The sequence below is a fragment of the Triturus cristatus genome, chromosome 12 (assembly GCF_964204655.1).
Source record: "Triturus cristatus chromosome 12, aTriCri1.1, whole genome shotgun sequence".
Taxonomy (NCBI): domain Eukaryota; kingdom Metazoa; phylum Chordata; class Amphibia; order Caudata; family Salamandridae; genus Triturus; species Triturus cristatus.
The window spans coordinates 69,478,203-69,496,534 of NC_140595.1; the positions used below are offsets into that span (position 1 = coordinate 69,478,203).

An 18,332-nucleotide genomic window follows, 5' to 3' on the forward strand; every position below is an offset into this window, starting at 1 on the left:
GTCTTCTCCTCTAATGCTCCTTTGCACATGCACTTTAATATAACCTTGTTTTGCACTGATGTATTCGTTGATTGTTTTTACTGGAGCTGTATGTGTAGGGGCTGCTTTCTTTCTGTGTACTTCTCCCACCTCTTTATGCACGTTTAAATAACATTGCCCGCAGCCGAGAGCAAAGATATCTGCGCCCATTTACTGTTTGTCAACATGCTGTTCAGTTGATTGTACTATATATGATTTGAACATTTATAAAGTACGTTTTTTGTTTTTTAAATTATAGTTTTAACCATTGTAAGGCTGATAGCTGAAACGATGAATATATATATAGTTTGGGGGCAACATTGTGTGCTTTGGATTCGCTTCATCACTTGATGAGATTTCCACGAAAAACAACATGTTCCAGCATGCAACCTGCCAGGAAACGCTGCGTGAGGAGGTACACACCTGGTCACAAGGAGGAGCCAAGTAACTGCTACACTGGGAGTGGTCACTAAATGTTTTAAAGATCTCCTTGTGCATTTGAACCTTACCTATGACTCCGGCACTGATGAAAGCCGTCATGGCCAGAAACGCGTCTGCCTCAGCGATTCATGGACATCCTGTGTGCGCATCAACTGCTTCAATAAAGCCACTTTTTTAATCCCTGGAGCTGTGTCCTGCCTACTTCGTATAAGGGAGTGAGCATTTGGAGGTGAATGTTTAGCCGGTACTGTCGACACCGGCAAAGGACACGCCCTCTCGTTCTGGCGCTCTGCTGGAGGCGACAACTTTTGTTTGGCGCAATGACATTGCAACGCAGAGCCCCGTCCAAGCGGGTAATCACCATTCAGGTATTACTTTTCTGCATGGGTGAGAGAGGAGGAGTAATCGTACTGCCTGAGAAAGGGGACACGAGTGGAAAGAACCGGACAATCTCACCTTGGCAAGCCGCGGCGGAATATGGTGCATTTCGCCAAGTTTGGGGGCAACATTGTGTGCTTTGGATTCGCTTCATCACTTGATGAGATTTCCACGAAAAACAACATGTTCCAGCTTGCAACCTGCCAGGAAACGCTGCGTGAGGAGGTACACACCTGGTCACAAGGAGGAGCCAAGTAACTGCTACACTGGGAGTGGTCACTAAATGTTTTAAAGATCTCCTTGTGCATTTGAACCTTACCTATGACTCCGGCACTGATGAAAGCCGTCATGGCCAGAAACGCGTCTGCCTCAGCGATTCATGGACATCCTGTGTGCGCATCAACTGCTTCAATAAAGCCACTTTTTTAATCCCTGGAGCTGTGTCCTGCCTACTTCGTATAAGGGAGTGAGCATTTGGAGGTGAATGTTTAGCCGGTACTGTCGACACCGGCAAAGGACACGCCCTCTCGTTCTGGCGCTCTGCTGGAGGCGACAACTTTTGTTTGGCGCAATGACATTGCAACGCAGAGCCCCGTCCAAGCGGGTAATCACCATTCAGGTATTACTTTTCTGCATGGGTGAGAGAGGAGGAGTAATCGTACTGCCTGAGAAAGGGGACACGAGTGGAAAGAACCGGACAATCTCACCTTGGCAAGCCGCGGCGGAATATGGTGCATTTCGCCAAGTTTGGGGGCAACATTGTGTGCTTTGGATTCGCTTCATCACTTGATGAGATTTCCACGAAAAACAACATGTTCCAGCTTGCAACCTGCCAGGAAACGCTGCGTGAGGAGGTACACACCTGGTCACAAGGAGGAGCCAAGTAACTGCTACACTGGGAGTGGTCACTAAATGTTTTAAAGATCTCCTTGTGCATTTGAACCTTACCTATGACTCCGGCACTGATGAAAGCCGTCATGGCCAGAAACGCGTCTGCCTCAGCGATTCATGGACATCCTGTGTGCGCATCAACTGCTTCAATAAAGCCACTTTTTTAATCCCTGGAGCTGTGTCCTGCCTACTTCGTAATATATATATATATATATGAGAGAAGAAAGAGGGTGCCCCCAGGTGAGCCGCACACACAGGAGGTAAGCATGGATTCAGGGGGAGTAGGGAGAGTCCAGCGCGTCCCCGACGCGTTTCGAGCAGACGCTCTTCATCAAGGGGTTCAGCTCTACAAACCACCAGCGAGGCATCATTCCAGACCTTCTTTTATTTCAATTTAAAGGCACGCTCAGGTGAGCCTATAGCAGGAATTCTGGGACTGGAAGTCCAAACGCCGTTACCCAAGTGGGCCGCATGGCAGGCTGCAGTATAGATAGTTCGTATGGTTGCTCAGCCAGGTGCTCCCTCTAATGCCACCACACAGCTCCCGCTCCGTATCCACCAAAAATCATCAGCAATGGTGGATACGGAGCGGGAGCTGTGTGGTGGCATTAGAGGGAGCACCTGGCTGAGCAACCATACGAACTATCTATACTGCAGCCTGCCATGCGGCCCACTTGGGTAACGGCGTTTGGACTTCCAGTCCCAGAATTCCTGCTATAGGCTCACCTGAGCGTGCCTTTAAATTGAAATAAAAGAAGGTCTGGAATGATGCCTCGCTGGTGGTTTGTAGAGCTGAACCCCTTGATGAAGAGCGTCTGCTCGAAACGCGTCGGGGACGCGCTGGACTCTCCCTACTCCCCCTGAATCCATGCTTACCTCCTGTGTGTGCGGCTCACCTGGGGGCACCCTCTTTCTTCTCACATATGCGGCCGGCCCGGTCGCGAGCTGCACTGCCGCTGATGGGAGCGGATCCGTTGCTGATGATTTTTGGTGGATACGGAGCGGGAGCTGTGTGGTGGCATTAGAGGGAGCACCTGGCTGAGCAACCATACGAACTATCTATACTGCAGCCTGCCATGCGGCCCACTTGGGTAACGGCGTTTGGACTTCCAGTCCCAGAATTCCTGCTATAGGCTCACCTGAGCGTGCCTTTAAATTGAAATAAAAGAAGGTCTGGAATGATGCCTCGCTGGTGGTTTGTAGAGCTGAACCCCTTGATGAAGAGCGTCTGCTCGAAACGCGTCGGGGACGCGCAGGACTCTCCCTACTCCCCCTGAATCCATGCTTACCTCCTGTGTGTGCGGCTCACCTGGGGGCACCCTCTTTCTTCTCTCATATATATATATATATATATATATATATATATATATATATATATATATATAGAACCAGTATTCTTTATATTAGTATATCAAAAACCATCACTGAGATATACACACATAAGACATCAATAAAAATAAAATCTTCTTAGTTCACTTCTTTTTGTTGCTATTTATTTTTTCTTAAGCAGTCAAAACATAGCCGCAGTCAGTACAAATTACAATTCTTATAACGATGAACTTAGAGAATAAAATCGTACTTCCACAAAAAGAATTCTTCTAACAAGTGCTAACTTTAGAAGATGAAAAAAGAATAGCAAAATCAAGAGACTATAAAAGCCCTGAAGAAGCTCAGTGGAGCGCGAAACACGTGTTGGCTTTGTACAGACTGCAGCTAAATAACAACAAAAAGAAATGAACTAAGAAGATTTGATTTTTATTGATGTCTTATGTGTGTATATCTCAGTGATGGTTTTTGATCTCTCTATGAGAGTTTACATTTGCAAGAAAATAATGATTAAATTAGGTATGCTTGAGATAGCATAACTAGGCCACTCTAGGCTGCAATGACAATAATTTGTGAAATGATGCAAAATGTCCATGTTTATTTTAGATGTACAAGCAATCCACATGTATATTCCCTTCTGTTTTCAAAAACATCAACACAAATGCAGCTTCAATCATGGTCTGTGTATAATATGTGTAATATTTCTTCTCTCCAAAGGGAAGGCTTTTCTTACTGTGTCAAGGCCAGGCTCTATGGTAGTTGTACAAAGCATTGTATTCCAGTGTTTCAAAACATGTGAGTTTATTTCCTTAATTACGTGTAGCTTTAACAAATACGATACAGTAGAAAGTATGAGTTTTTGGGGGTGCCTGGCAAACAAATAGGATGATTGGTTATTATCAAGGAAACATTTCTAATCCAAACCTCTTCCATATTGACATGCCATGAAACGAGTGTGCCTTCTCTTCCAGAAAACGTATAAAATATGTGCTTTTTGGGGGAACAGCCAACTTTTTTGTTGACTTCACTTTTAGCTACAGAACAGTGAGCAGCGATCTTTTGGACTTTTATCTGGAGTCAGACTTTATGTTGGTCTGTGTGTTAGTTCACTTGATTTATTAACTAACTACGTTTGCTTTCTATAATGTTACTACATTTTTTAATAAAGCCACCATGAAATTAACTTTAGAATCTTGTCATGTGCAGGTTTTAATAATAGCCGTACACTAAATCTACAAGAGACTCTGAGAGTCCCGCAAGATGTCCTAATGAAATATTCGCTCTATAAATGGAACCTAACTTCTGTTGTTGACATGCAGTACTCTTATCCTCTCCACTTTGACTGTAATGTGCCTTCATCATCTGTCACCAAAGTTTTTGCATCACTCCAGCTTTACTGCACCCGCCTTTCTTTAATATGCCCCATGTATTCCCATATTCCATATCAATACACCGTAATAATTCAAACTGATATTGTAAAATCAGCCATACACTACCTCATTGACTGAGAACTACCTCTAGGACACTCATGTTCTGTTGAGATAACTGAAAACAGCAATTCCAGCCCCCTCATGCATCAGCCTAGATTTACCTGCTCCATGGCAGTACTCACAAGAACAGAAAATCTACCCCGTATAAATCACAGCCCGCTTTGCTCATTCTTTGATTACAACAGCTCACAACAATTCTTTGTGAAAGCTATTAGAAGTATTATTATGTTCACGTCTCTTCCTTCTCAGTACCAGTTCTCTGGGTAGCTAGTTATCGACTCGCATTTTTTCACCCTCTGATACAACCGACTTGCATTCTTTCGCTTTAATGACTTATTCATTATTGCCTACCTCTGCTTCAGAGCTTCCCCAATTTTCTTTCTGAAAGCTTTAATAGAGTCTTCTTCCAAGACCATACCTTCATTATGTTATTTTCAACGTTCCACTTTAAAGTATTACTTAGAGTAACTTTTACAGGTTTCTCTAATAACTATTACCACCACGCACTTTTCACGTTTGTCGAGATATATCAGTACAATACTTGGGTGCACGGAACGCCCGTTAATGGTTTCTTTATTTATTTCACACTGCACAACTTTACGCACGGCGTTGTTATTCACCCCACAGGACCATTTGCTTCTATACAAATACCTTCTGGCTTCTCACCCGCGTTCTATGTTACAAAACACAATTCTATGTGTTATTGGCATGCTTTTTCTTTAACGTTTTCTTCTCGCTCATTTTGAACACTTTCATCACCCCACTATCACTCATTACTTTTCGGTGATCATTCTCACCATTCACGGTTCACAGTGGCCTTTCGATGTAATTAACTCCTGTTACATATACGTCATTAGTAAGGTATCATTCGCTGTTTATTTTTTCAGACATTTCCCCTGAAGAAGGGCCAAGAGCCCGAAATGCCTAGGAAAAGTTGAACGTTTTGGCTGTGAACCTTTTCTGAATTATTATTCTACGTGTCAGCATTTGAAAGGAATGAATTAAAATTCCACTGATGGTCTAAATGTATCCAGCTTGGGCATATTTTTATTTCATCTTTAATAAATCTCCACAAGACCCCAATGTGGTGCCCAGGGAGCCGTCGCTTAATCTAAGCTCCGCAACTCCAGTATTATGGAAGAATCACATCTTTGATGGACTAGAACGAATTCTTGTTGACAACGCTTTAGATATATTTATGTATACTAACTGTGCAATGCAAACTTTTCATGTGGAAAGTTAATTGTGGGCAATGTACAGTTGGAGGTAAAAGTAGTGTGTCTCATCGTGGAGTTCTGGGATTTTGTCAGGGCGAGGCTGCTCATTTTCCAGGTCTGCATAAGACGTGTGGGTACAGAGGGTTCCTGCTATTTAGTCAAGCTCACTATCTCAGTTAGTGATGGCGAACTCTAGTAAACCTGCATCTCAACAATCGTGTCTATGGTGGACATCTAGCAGATGAATACTATTGGTTGCATGCACGCACACTAAAGCATGCTGTCTTACTAGGTACTGTACACGCTGTTATATCCCACCTAAGTGGGACCATCAGAGAACACCATGTGGAAAAAGACTAACTTTACTCCAAATGACTAATCGCATAAGTGTGGCTTTTATTATGCTGGTGCAAGCTGCTGCAGTGATGTCATTGCGTCTAGTTGTCACATAGAACTGAGCGAAGAATGCAGCCAGGCCCAAACGACCTAATGAAAAGTTCTCATTTGTAAGTCCTCCTCGCTGCATACTTTGTCAGGTGAATGCACAAGAAAACTCTTCCTCCACTAGTCTTTGGGCAAGCTTGGTGCTAGGAAATATTTTCCACATACGTTGCAAAATTAGAAATAAAATTTAAAGAGAGCAAAATCAAAAATTAAACAAGGGGGACAAAACGTGAGTTAAATGGTAAGCTGTGTATTTGCATAATATTCAGTGGTGATTATTGGACAGGTGAGGTCACAGGGTCCACTGACTGGACTGTTTCCAGCTTTTATTGTACTTCCGTTTGAAAATATTTGTCCTTGTGTAATTCCTGGGAGGAAAATGCACATCAGGTTCCATAGCAGAACGTTGTGTGCATTTCCTTCCTGTGGGCAAATCTGTATTTTCTTGTGCCTTATCTGGGGAGTAACAATAAAAGCCGCTATCAATGAAAAATGTTACACTCAATACCCAGCTATAGGATGTTATGCCATCTGTTGTTAGTCTCACTTATTTTAGAATCGGAGACTCAGTATCACAAGCAGCATTTTGTATATTTCAGAGTTATTTTGCTATTTCTTCAAAAAAGTGTTCGTAAAAAACGTATTTAAATGTGAAGACCTGGCCTCATATTAGATTTAGTTGCGTCCTTGGTTAGGGTGTTCAGTGTTCTAATTGAGGGCTGAATTAATATTTTTCCGAACTTTAATGCTGCCAAAATTGTTTTTAATAAATTAAAAGCAGGGACAACAATTTAACTATATCTAAAACATAAGAGTAGAAGGCGCTCATAGATAGTTTGCCTCGTAAGGGATTGAGTCGTGCCAGAAAAAGTGTTTGTTACGTGCTCACATTTTAAAAGATCGTTCAGAAGAATTTTAGACAATTCTATTAGAAAATAAACTGATGATGAGGAACTAGACCCGTATGAGGAAGGAGTACATAATTTTGAAAATAATTTCAAATTTCAACCTATCACAGTCATGGGAGGGAAAGGAGCACTTGTTTGACGAGATGCTCAGGAGCGATATGAAATGTATGTTGCTACCCAAATTTAAACATTTTATAGACGAGTTAATATTTTCAGAAGATGAAAATGTGATTATATTCACTTGTAAAAATTAATCCCTGAGCTAGATAATAGCCATTCCTTAAAACGAGGAGGACTCAGTCAACTTTGTTAACGCATACAAAAAATGGACCTTCAGATTTAGCGTGCCTAATGGAAAAAATACAAAGATGAGCAACTTTACGAAGAACAGAGATCGCAGAGTGGCGTGGAGTGGTGTAGAGTGGAATTGTGTAGAGTGGAGTATGCATGGTGTGGTAGAACACAACCTTTACAGCTAACACATTTTGAAATGAAATTACTATTACTTTTGCACACACATACAGTTTTACTGATAAAACTTTACAGCGCACACGATGTGGAAATTGGCGTCACTTGGTGTATTGATTTGTTTTGATCCTATTTAAATAGTTGCTTCCACCATACTTCAAAATTACAAAACAAAATGTACTTCATTTGTGGTTTCCCAATTCTGATATATTCTGAAATATTTGTACAGTTAATTTACAGACATTTACATTTTGTTGCATGCAAGAAAAATAACATCCAACAGCCTATTTACATTCCCCTAGTCAGTAAAATTGTCACACAAATCATCTCACTTTGCAGTGGAGAAAGACAAAAACACCATACTCCCTGGGAAACAGAGCCTGACAGTTGACATCTGTCTTTTGAATGCACAGTAAACGGGACAAGATCAAAACAAACTTTAAATGCCTTTTTATTGCTCATTCACTTCTGAACTTCAGTATGTTTATTTTGGGGGTGATTCAGCACTGCCCTATTTCCAGTGACTATGGCATGGGTGTAAAATTAAGGAACACGATTGTTCAAGTTTTAGTAAACAGCACTAACCAAAATAAACAGGCTGGCAGACAGAGCATTGTTCCTCAGAAGAATGCGAGATTGATGACCTGGACACTCAGAGATAAGTGGTAAGATAAGAACCAGGAAACCTTTTCGAAGAAATACAGCAGTTTACGGCTGTGAGCTAGTATAAACATCGACCCTCCTGCAGTGCCTCAGGTAAATGAGAATAAGCATTCGCAAAGGCAATAGATTTCGCCTATGTGAGAGCTATTGGCTTTGCCAAAGTCTTATAGCCATGTTGCACAGCAGAGTTGAGTGGAGTGGCATTGTGTAGAGTGGAGGAGACTGGAGTAGAGTGAAGTAGAGTGGTGTAGAGTGGTGTAGAGTTGCTTGGAGTGGTTTAGAGTTAACTAGTGTAGAGTAGCGTGGAGTTGAGTGGAGTGGAGTGCTGTAGAGTGGCAGAGTGGACTGATGAAGACTGTAGTGGCATAGAGTGGTGTGGGCATAGAGTGGTGTGACATAGATAAGAGGAGCGTAGATTGGACTGAGGTGGACTAGAGTGGCATTGAGTGGAATAGAGCACAGTGGAGTACAGTGTAGTGCCATGGCGAGGAGTGGTGTAAAGTGGAGTGGCGCAAAGTGGTGTGGAGTAGACTGGCATAGAGTAGAGTAGAGTGGCATTGTTTGGAGTCGAGTAGAGTGGCAAGGAGTGTCAGAGTGGCGTGGACTGGCTTAGAGTGGAGCAGTCTAGAATGGAGTGGTGAAGAGTGGCATAGAGTGGACTGGCATAGAATGCAGTGGTGTAGAGTAGAGTGGTGCAGAGTTAAGTGCAGTGGCGTGGAGTTGTAAAGAGTACAGTGGATTGGCACAGAGGGCAGTGGCGTAGACTAGAGGGGTGTATAGTGCAGTGGTGCACAATAGAGTAGTGCACTGTACAGAGGCGTGGAGTGGTGCACAGAGTATTATTATTATTATTATTTAGAAACGTATAAAGTGCTTAGTTACCCCCAACGGGGGTGTCCCGGCGCTAAGACAGGTGGCAGATGCAGGTACCAGAAAGGGGCTACGGGCTAGAAAACAGCTAGGTCCTCAGAACACATTGAAAGATAGTTTTTGGCCGTAATCCCTGCAAAGGCTCTGCCACCCATTCTAGATCAGCGGAAACGGGGAGCCTCGAAGAGAGGGAGATGATTCGATAATAGGGTACGGTTAGACTGGGAGTGCTTGAGTCGAGCTCTAAGATAGGCTGGACCCTGAAGCGCTTTAAAACCCAGGACAGGAGACTTGAATTGAATACATTTGATTACGGAAGCCAATGGAGCTTCTTAAAATGGGGTGTGATCGAATGGCGATATGGGATTTTGCATATCAGCCTAGCCGCCGCGTTTTGAACGATCTGTAGGCATCTAATCAAATATGCTGGTGACCCCACATAAAGACTATTTGCATAGTTGAGATGTGAGGTGATTAAGGCATGAATAATGGTCCGATGGGAATCCAGAGGGAGAAAGTGAAGGAATTTGCGGAGCATGTGCAGTTTACCAAAACAGGCAGAGGAAACCTGACTAATTTGAGATTTGTAAGATAGCTCATTATCGAACCGGAACCCAAGGTTCCTAGCCGAGTCCACAGGTTTTATTTTTGGGGGGGGGGGGGGGGGGGGGGGGGAGCGGCAGGGGGGGGTCAGGGATTCAGCTCAGTTGGCCACCAGAGCAATGGAGGAGGGTTTCTTTTTTTTTACTAAAAAACAGAACCTCGGTTTTGTCTGAGTTGAGCTTAAGGGTGTTCAGTGACATCCAGGTGGAGATATTACACAGGCAGCGTCTTAACTTTGCAAAAGCTGCTTTAGAGTGATCTTTAAATGAGAACACCAGTTGTGTATCATCTGCATAGGTAATCACTCTAACCCCGTAAGATTCTACCAGTGCTGCTAAAGGGTAGAGGTAGACATTGAAGAATAGAGGGCTCAGAGCATAGCTCTAGGGGACCCCACAGCTCAAGGGTTTCTCCTTGGAGACAAAAGGCTGAGTGTGGCCGCCAAGGTAGGATCGAATCCAGGACAAGGAGGTGCCCTGGATCCCGAGGCTGTAAAGTCTCTCTAACAGGATAGAATGAGAGACCATGTCGAATGCTACAGACGGGTCAAGAAGCACTAGCATAGCTGCTTCGCCTGAATCCATGAATTCGCGAACGGTCTCAGAGACTTCAAGGAGGGCAGTCTCAGTACTATAACTGGATCTAAACCTGGACTGGGAGTCGTGGAAAAGATGACCGGATTCGAGATAACTTGACAGTTGTTCCTGAACTCATTTTTCCAAAATGTTGGCTGGCGCTAGTAGAAGGGAAATGGGTCGATAGTTTTTAAAGACAGACCGGTCAGCATCAGATTTTTAAAGGACAGGCACTAGGAGGGCCTGTTTCCAAATTAAGGGGAAAGTCCCAGTGGGCAGGGAGGAATTCCAGATCATGTTCAGAGGAGAAATAATAAGAGGGGGCTAAAGTGCTAATTAGGTGTGCCAGTCAGGGATCCTTAGGGGAGCCTGATTTGCAGGCAAGAAGTTTTTGAAGAGAGGTATCGATGGAGATAGGGTGAAAGAAAGTCAGCGCATCGCTGTTAGCCGCCCCAGTGTCTGGGGTAGGGGAAAGTGATGACGGGGCAAACGTTGAATATATATACAAAATGTTATCGTAAAAGAAAGCCGATAACCTGTTACACAAATCCTGGGAGGGAGGAACTGTACTCGAGATGGCAGACGGCTTGGTGAAATCTTTAACTATTTTGAAGAGAGTTTTTGATGAATTACCGGCGATATGAACTTTATTGATGAAGTACTCTCTAATCCCAGAGCGCTTAAGTTTGGGAAAATTCTTTATGGTGGCTTTATAGACTGATTTAGCTGTGGGATCATAAAGTGATCTCCAACTGCGCTCAAGTTTCTTACAGCGGCTTTTCTTGGCATGCAGTACCGGGGTAAACCAAGGGGCTGATGGTTTTTGTCTTGAGGAATTAATAGGTTTAAGGGGGGCAAAAGTATCAAGGGCCGAGGAGAGCCAGTTATTAAAGTTAGACACATCTAGCTCAGGTTCACCAGGTGTAGAGTGGAGTTGTACAGAGTAAAGTGGCATAGAGTAGAGAGGCATGAAGCAGGATGTCATGGAGTGGACTGGCATAGAGTGGAGTGGCAGAGAGAGCAGTGGAGTGGCAGAGAGTGCAGTGGAGTGGCAGAGAGGGCAGTGGAGTGGCGTAGAGTGGAGTGGCATAGAGCGGAGAGGTGCAGGCTAGAGCGGCATAGAGTGGTGCAGAGAAGAGTGGAGTGCATTGCTGCAGAGCAGTGATACTCAAAGTACGGCCTGGGGGCCGCATGCGGCCCTCCTGTCCTTTACATGCGGCTCCCTGGGCAGCAGCAGTACTGGGCTGCTGTTTACTCGACTCAGCACTAACATGGAAAAAAATAATAAATCTACAGCAATCACTTATTTAAAGATTCATTGCTGTTAGGGAAAGGAAGTAACTAGGCCCTTAACTTTAGGACACCTTCATATTTAAAGACAGACACTAGATATACATACTTTGCTTCCCCCACACCCACTTTACATCCCCCGCTGCCATCAGTGCAGCCCTCAGTCACATCACAGACCAAACTTTGTAGCCCCCGGGAAAATGTTTGAGAGTATCCATGCTGTAGAGTGTAGTGATAGAGTAGAGTGGTGCAGAGTAGAGTGCAGTAGTGCAGAGAAGTGTAGAGTGGCGAAGAGTGGAGTGGCGAAGAGTGGAGTGTGAAGAGTAGAGTGTGAAGAGTAGAGTGTGAAGAGTAGAGTGTGAAGAGTAGAGTGTGAAGAGTAGAGTGTGAAGAGTAGAGTGTGAAGAGTAGAGTGTGAAGAGTAGAGTGTGAAGAGTAGAGTGTGAAGAGTAGAGTGTGAAGAGTAGAGTGTGAAGAGTAGAGTGTGAAGAGTAGAGTGTGAAGAGTAGAGTGTGAAGAGTAGAGTGTGAAGAGTAGAGTGTGAAGAGTAGAGTGTGAAGAGTAGAGTGTAAAGAGTAGAGTGCAGTAGTGCAGAGTGGCCCAGAGTGGAGTGGTGAAGAGTGAAGTGGTGAAGAGTGCAGTGGTGCAGAGTAGAGTGCAGTGGTGCAGAGTAGAGTGCAGTAGGCTAGAGGAATGCAGTCAAAGGCTTATGTCAGAGCCTCAGTTCGAGTTCTATGGGGTGCTTAATCTCTCATGGGTTTTGTCAGTGTTTCACTGAAGTACTGCGCTGGTGAGCACTATATTTTAGACTAAGTGGAAGAATGCATCATAAACAATTATATTTGAGGGACAAGAAATAATGTTGCTGCATCTTTATTTGGAAGGCACACAGAATCTCAGTCACACTTTACAGTACAAGGAAATGCGTATTCTAGGACATAACGAGGGACCTATTCGCTGTCATAAATAAGCTGATTTGCTTACGTTATTGGGAAGGTCATGTGATGGAAAGGAAGCAACATGGGAGGGAATAGAAGCTAGGAGGTGGATGGGAATATGGGAGACAGACTAACAACACAAGCACTCATATGGAGTGCTGGGCGCAACAACAACAAAATATATATATACACACACATATATACACATCTATATACACACACACACACACATAAATACATACACACATACATACACACATATACACACACACATATATATATTTACACACACACACACACACACACACACATATATATATATATATACACACCCACACACATATACACACACACACACATATATATACACACACACACACATATATATATACACACCCACACACACACATATATATATATACACACACACATATATATACACACACACACATACACACACACACATATATATATACATACACACATATACATACACACACACATATATATATACACACACACGTATACACATACACACACATATACACATTCACACACATATACATATATATATATACATACACATGTATATATACACACAGATATGTGTTCACAAACATATATATACACATACATATATACACACATGCATACGCACCTATATATACACACACACACATACTAGATATATACACATACATATATATGGTATATACACACAGATACATATGAATACACATATATACACACATATATACACACACACATATATGCTCACATACACATTCATACATATACATACACACATACATATATCTATATATACACACACATCTACACACACAGACATTTACATACACACAGATACATATACATACAGATATATACATACATACAAATATACACATTTAAACACACACATATATATACACATATATTTAAACACACATATATACACACAAATACACATATATACACACACACACATATATACACACACACACACACACACACACACACACACACACATATATATTTGAATCCAATATATTTAAACAAGCATTTGCAATGCAATAGGTCTCGCAATAATGAGAGTTTAAGCTATTGGCAATGCAATAGCTTAATCTCTCGCAAACTCGAGACCTATTGCATTGCAAATATTTGTTTTTTTACTAGTGCCCATGTAGCGTTTTCACATTCATGAAGGTCGTGCCCCTTTCTTTAGACAAGCCGCTTCTAAAGAAAGGGGCGTGTACGACATTTTAAAAAACTGCGGCCTGGGGGCTTTGACAAACAGATGTTTTCTTTGGTAAAAGCACCTATGCCGCGCTTTCACTTTAATGTCAGCCGCCTACCTCTCTTTAGACGCGGTTTGTTTAAAGAAAGGTAAAGAAAGAGGCGCAGCCTCTATGAATGTGAAAGCGGCGCATGGGCGCTAGCAAACAAAATAAATAAATAAATAAGTGCGCCAGCTAAATGCGGACCGCACTGCTAAAATAAATACATTTTAAAACATGGCTGCTATAGTTAAAGTGGACCGCCATTAGTAAAAAATGTTTAAAAAGCGGGTGGCGTGCTGCGAGGTAGTTGGTGGAAGAGGCGAAGAGCATTAAATAAAATAGTGATCACCGACTTATAAAGCAGACGATACATCAACACCAGTAAAAGGTTCAGTCGTTATGGGAGGTAACAAATGCAGACAAGGCGGTGCCAAGGAAGGACTAACAAGCCTAATAACGACTCGGAAGCCAGCGTTTATGAAGGACAATGACACAAGCCAATTCAAAATATGTGCGGGCTTCAAAACCATACTCCACTACTGCATGCCTCGCAGCAGCGCATGCGCTGCCAGGGCTCGACCTAAAAATTAGTCTAATATATTTTGAGATGTATAAAAGTGTTTTCTTACAGGATCAAATTAAAGGCTAGGAAATACAAGTGAGGTTCCAAGTTTTGGAATAGATTATTCAGCGTTTGAAATTAGTTTTATTTCAATGTTACACAACATGTGCTTTGTTCGGTTTATTAACCCAATCATTTTCTCCACTGAAATTCACCTACTGTATTTTCCTAAAAGACAATTAGTGAGTTGCACTTGTAGATTGATTAACTCTCAATTATAAATCTGAGTGGATTTTAAAATACAGGAGATGATGGCCTTGTTAGGACTGTTTAGGATATTTTTCGAAATTCTGTACAGCATGTAATCAGATCATTTGAAAGCACAGGCAAGGCCATTTGCTGAAATTACATATCTGGAGTGGTACATTTCAGTGTTTGAGAATTTTTCTTGGTTTTGCATATGCTGATTTGCAACGTCTGGTAAACATTTTAGTGGAGTGACAAAAGTAGTGTTGTATCACATACTGATTTAAGGGAAGAGTAGGCAAAATTATTTTATTTTTGTTCTGATTTGTAAACATTGTCAAGTCAAGGAAAGTGAGTCTGTGATAGGTTCAGTATATGCTATTGCAAAAGAAAGTTAAGTATTTTGTAGCTCTGTGGATACAAATTGTAATTAAAGTGACATGTTCTGGTCATTTGTCCATGCAAATGTTTAATGCCTCCTTGAGATGTGACAGTTTTGCATTAATTCAATTGAAAAATTCTCATACAAAACATAGCTCCTCAAATAATTGTTAAAAGTGTGACGTTTACTTGGGAGATCAACGAGCAAAGGAGAATAAAGAAATAAAAAAATCCATTGTGTAGGAAGCATCTTTTGATAAGTAGTTGACAACACTATTGCTTTTGTTTATAAAATCTTAAAATGAACAGATGATATAGAAACTGAAGTTTCCTCCTGAATCTGGATTATCAGATTTACAGTAAAATCACTCTCAGGCTTCTCTGTAGACACATCTGATTTTGCATGGTGAATACATGTCTGAATATATATAGAAAAGTGACAGAAATGTGGGAAAAAAACGCTTCCCATGATAATTACCACTCTTCATGGTCATGCACAAAATGGTGTCTTAATCTTGCACTCGGCGGTTTTGGAATTTCAAAGCACGCCGTTATTGCGAGTGCAGTGATGTTTCACTTATATGTTCAGAAATTGTTTTATTTACCTGCCTGGCCAGAACTCTGTGTTGCATCATCTCAATTATGAAAAAGAGGAAAAGTGTATGCTTGTCTAGCTAAACTTGCCTCCAGACATCACAAATTTCAATGAGAAGACAACATCTACTATGATGTACATTCGTTCACAAAGGTCTCTTGGTCATGATGGGTACAAAGAGAAGTTTGGAAATGGGTGAAGTGCTCTATCAAATGTCATATATTGAAACAATGCCAACAGTCTGCAAATTCGCTGTATGCTATTGAGATGCTTAATCTCAACTTTCAAATAGTTTTGAAAACAATTTGAAGTACTACCGCAACAGCAAAGGGTTTCGACGGATCATTAGAATATTTGTCAACTTGGACTCAGAATTACCCACAGATTATGTTGTTTTTGCTGTCTCCTTAAAACATAAACATTAGAGAAGATAATCCAACTTTGCTGAAGTTGATATCTAAAAATGTCAGAAGTGTGGGATAACGCCCTTTATTAATGAAAAATTATTGCTATTGCAGAGAGAGCACAGTTTTATTAATTGTACAATAGATCACTGGTATGTAAATGTCTAAGGTGATGGAACCATGCAAGAGTTTTGGAGGTTCTGCAGCAATACGCAAGGACACCAGATAATGACTGAGCAGTATTTAGACCAGTGGAACATTGTTGCAGAAATGAGGGTAACCTGTTTGTGAACTGATCAGAGTACATAATTAATGCTGGACTACCACGAGTCTCGAGTCTTTTAGATGTTCCCTCATTTACTATTTCAGAAATTTCTAGCAATGCATTGACACTTCTGAATAACAAAATAGTACACATGAAAATTTGTGATTCTGGTATTCTGTGATCTGAAAATTGAACGCCCAACAAAGGCAGTCAATTTGTCAGATACAATGATAACAACAGGGATCAGAATATTGTTGGAGATATTATGCTGAAAATGAAATAAACAATAACATTTGTGATCCTTCAGTTTACAGCAAGCAAGCAAATTCTTTATTTCACCTGAATATATTCGACTTTGACGCTAACCTGAAAGAAATAGGTTTGTAATTAAAATTTGCTAGAACTGTTTAAGGATTGTCATATGTAAGAGCTACAAGGAGATGGACTGTGTGACCTGTCATAGTTATGTTGCAGTTCCTTTTTATAGAGTGGAAGGTTATACATGAAAAATGATGTCATCTGTTATATAGTGTTCATGGATGAGGATGGTGGGTTGGGTGCAAAGAAAAACTACTATTAGGAGAGATTTATAACAGATTATCTAGATGGTGATTATGGTGCAGGTTCTTGAGAATATAAGCCTAAAGTAAAGAGTTCTAGATATGGGATTGCCTGGTCAGTGCACAAGTTGAGTTAGGTTTACTTTGTGGTCTATACAACAAAGAATGTACATACTAGATACGGTGAGACGCCAGGTGATCTGGCAAATCTTATTTTTATCATGTACATAGCTCTTCACTTACCTGGATCTGTGGTGGCTGTGTCCAGACCACCGATACCAGACTCCGTCGCTGTCTGGGGACTGATGAGAGCACACACGGCTTGCTCCCTCGGGGTCAGCCTCTCATGGTTTCCAAGACCACCTCCTGGGAAGGCAGCAGCAAGTTGGATTCGCAGAACTTTGTCCCTGATTCGGCGCTTCTCGTCCTGCCACCTTTTTTTGATATCAGTAACAGTGCGGCGCTCAACACCCATGGCATTGACCTGGTCTGTCACCTGCTGCCACATGGCCTGCTTGGCCCTAACGTTTAAATTATGTCCTTGGTTGTTGTGTAGCGCTGGATAATGCTCCATCACGTAGCGAATTAGGATATCTGCTTCGGTTTCTGTAAAATTGCGCTTTCGTTTTTGCATTCTGTAAGGTGGATTCACACTGCTGTCGACATCCATGTTACTCGGATAGTGTCGTACCAGATGAAGTGGGAGGTGGCTGGACCTCATTGTCTTTTTTGGCATTGAGATCATTGTCCACTGATTTGTGGTTAATCCAGCAGTATGTGTTCTGAAAGCAGCCTAATATGTCAGCTAGCCACACTTGATAACAGTGCTGTATACATGTGCTATATAAGTGATTTTTGGTAGCTTGTGTACTTAGTGGCACACATGCACTTGGAGTTGCATTTTACTCTCTCTTGAGCATTTATTGTAGGACGTGTGTCTTTATGCACAGCTCAGAGACTCACGTCAAGTCCATGGGTGTATACAACCTCAGCTTGTCAGAGATGGGATTCCATTTAAGATTTGTCAGGCGTGAAACATCTTTAGAAATATATACATCCACTGGGTCATGCTAGGAATGAAACACCCTTTAAGCCTAGGACTTCATTGAGGCTGGCTGAGCTTCATGTGGCCATTAGGGCTTGCCAGATGTGGCCCTACATGCAAGCTTATAGATCCAGAGGACATGGCCAGGTGTGAGCCTCCATTAAAGTCTATGGGTCCACTCAGGCGGCCAGAAGCGGGACTTACTTCTTGAGGACGAGGCAGGCATCCAATCGGTAGGGCTTCCGATATCTATATTGCAAAAATTATAGTGGTACCCGAGCAGGAACTTTTGGAGTATCTCTTTAAAGACCGCCGATTTCCGGTTACTCCGAAGGCATCGAGTACACCAGACCAACAAAGGCGGTGCGCATGGGCAGGGCGCTCCGCCGCTGCACAGGCAGAGCCAGGCTAGACTGCAAGGGGCCTCCTGCTCTCATACCTTGAAAAAGCAGAAACCATCTTAAAACGCTTATA

General features: G+C 42.1%; 1 protein-coding gene across 1 annotated transcript in view; it reads right to left on the bottom strand.

Moving 5' to 3' along the window:
• Positions 1 to 18,257, bottom strand: part of LOC146772529 (uncharacterized) — a 35,391-nt gene extending 17,134 nt beyond the window's left edge. The window contains exon 1 of the mRNA XM_085637146.1: positions 17,057 to 18,257. Within this exon, the coding sequence (XP_085493272.1) occupies positions 17,057 to 17,558 (502 nt within the window). The 5' untranslated portion in view covers positions 17,559 to 18,257. The remainder of the gene's footprint in view (positions 1 to 17,056) is intronic.
• Positions 18,258 to 18,332: the final 75 nt, after the last annotated feature.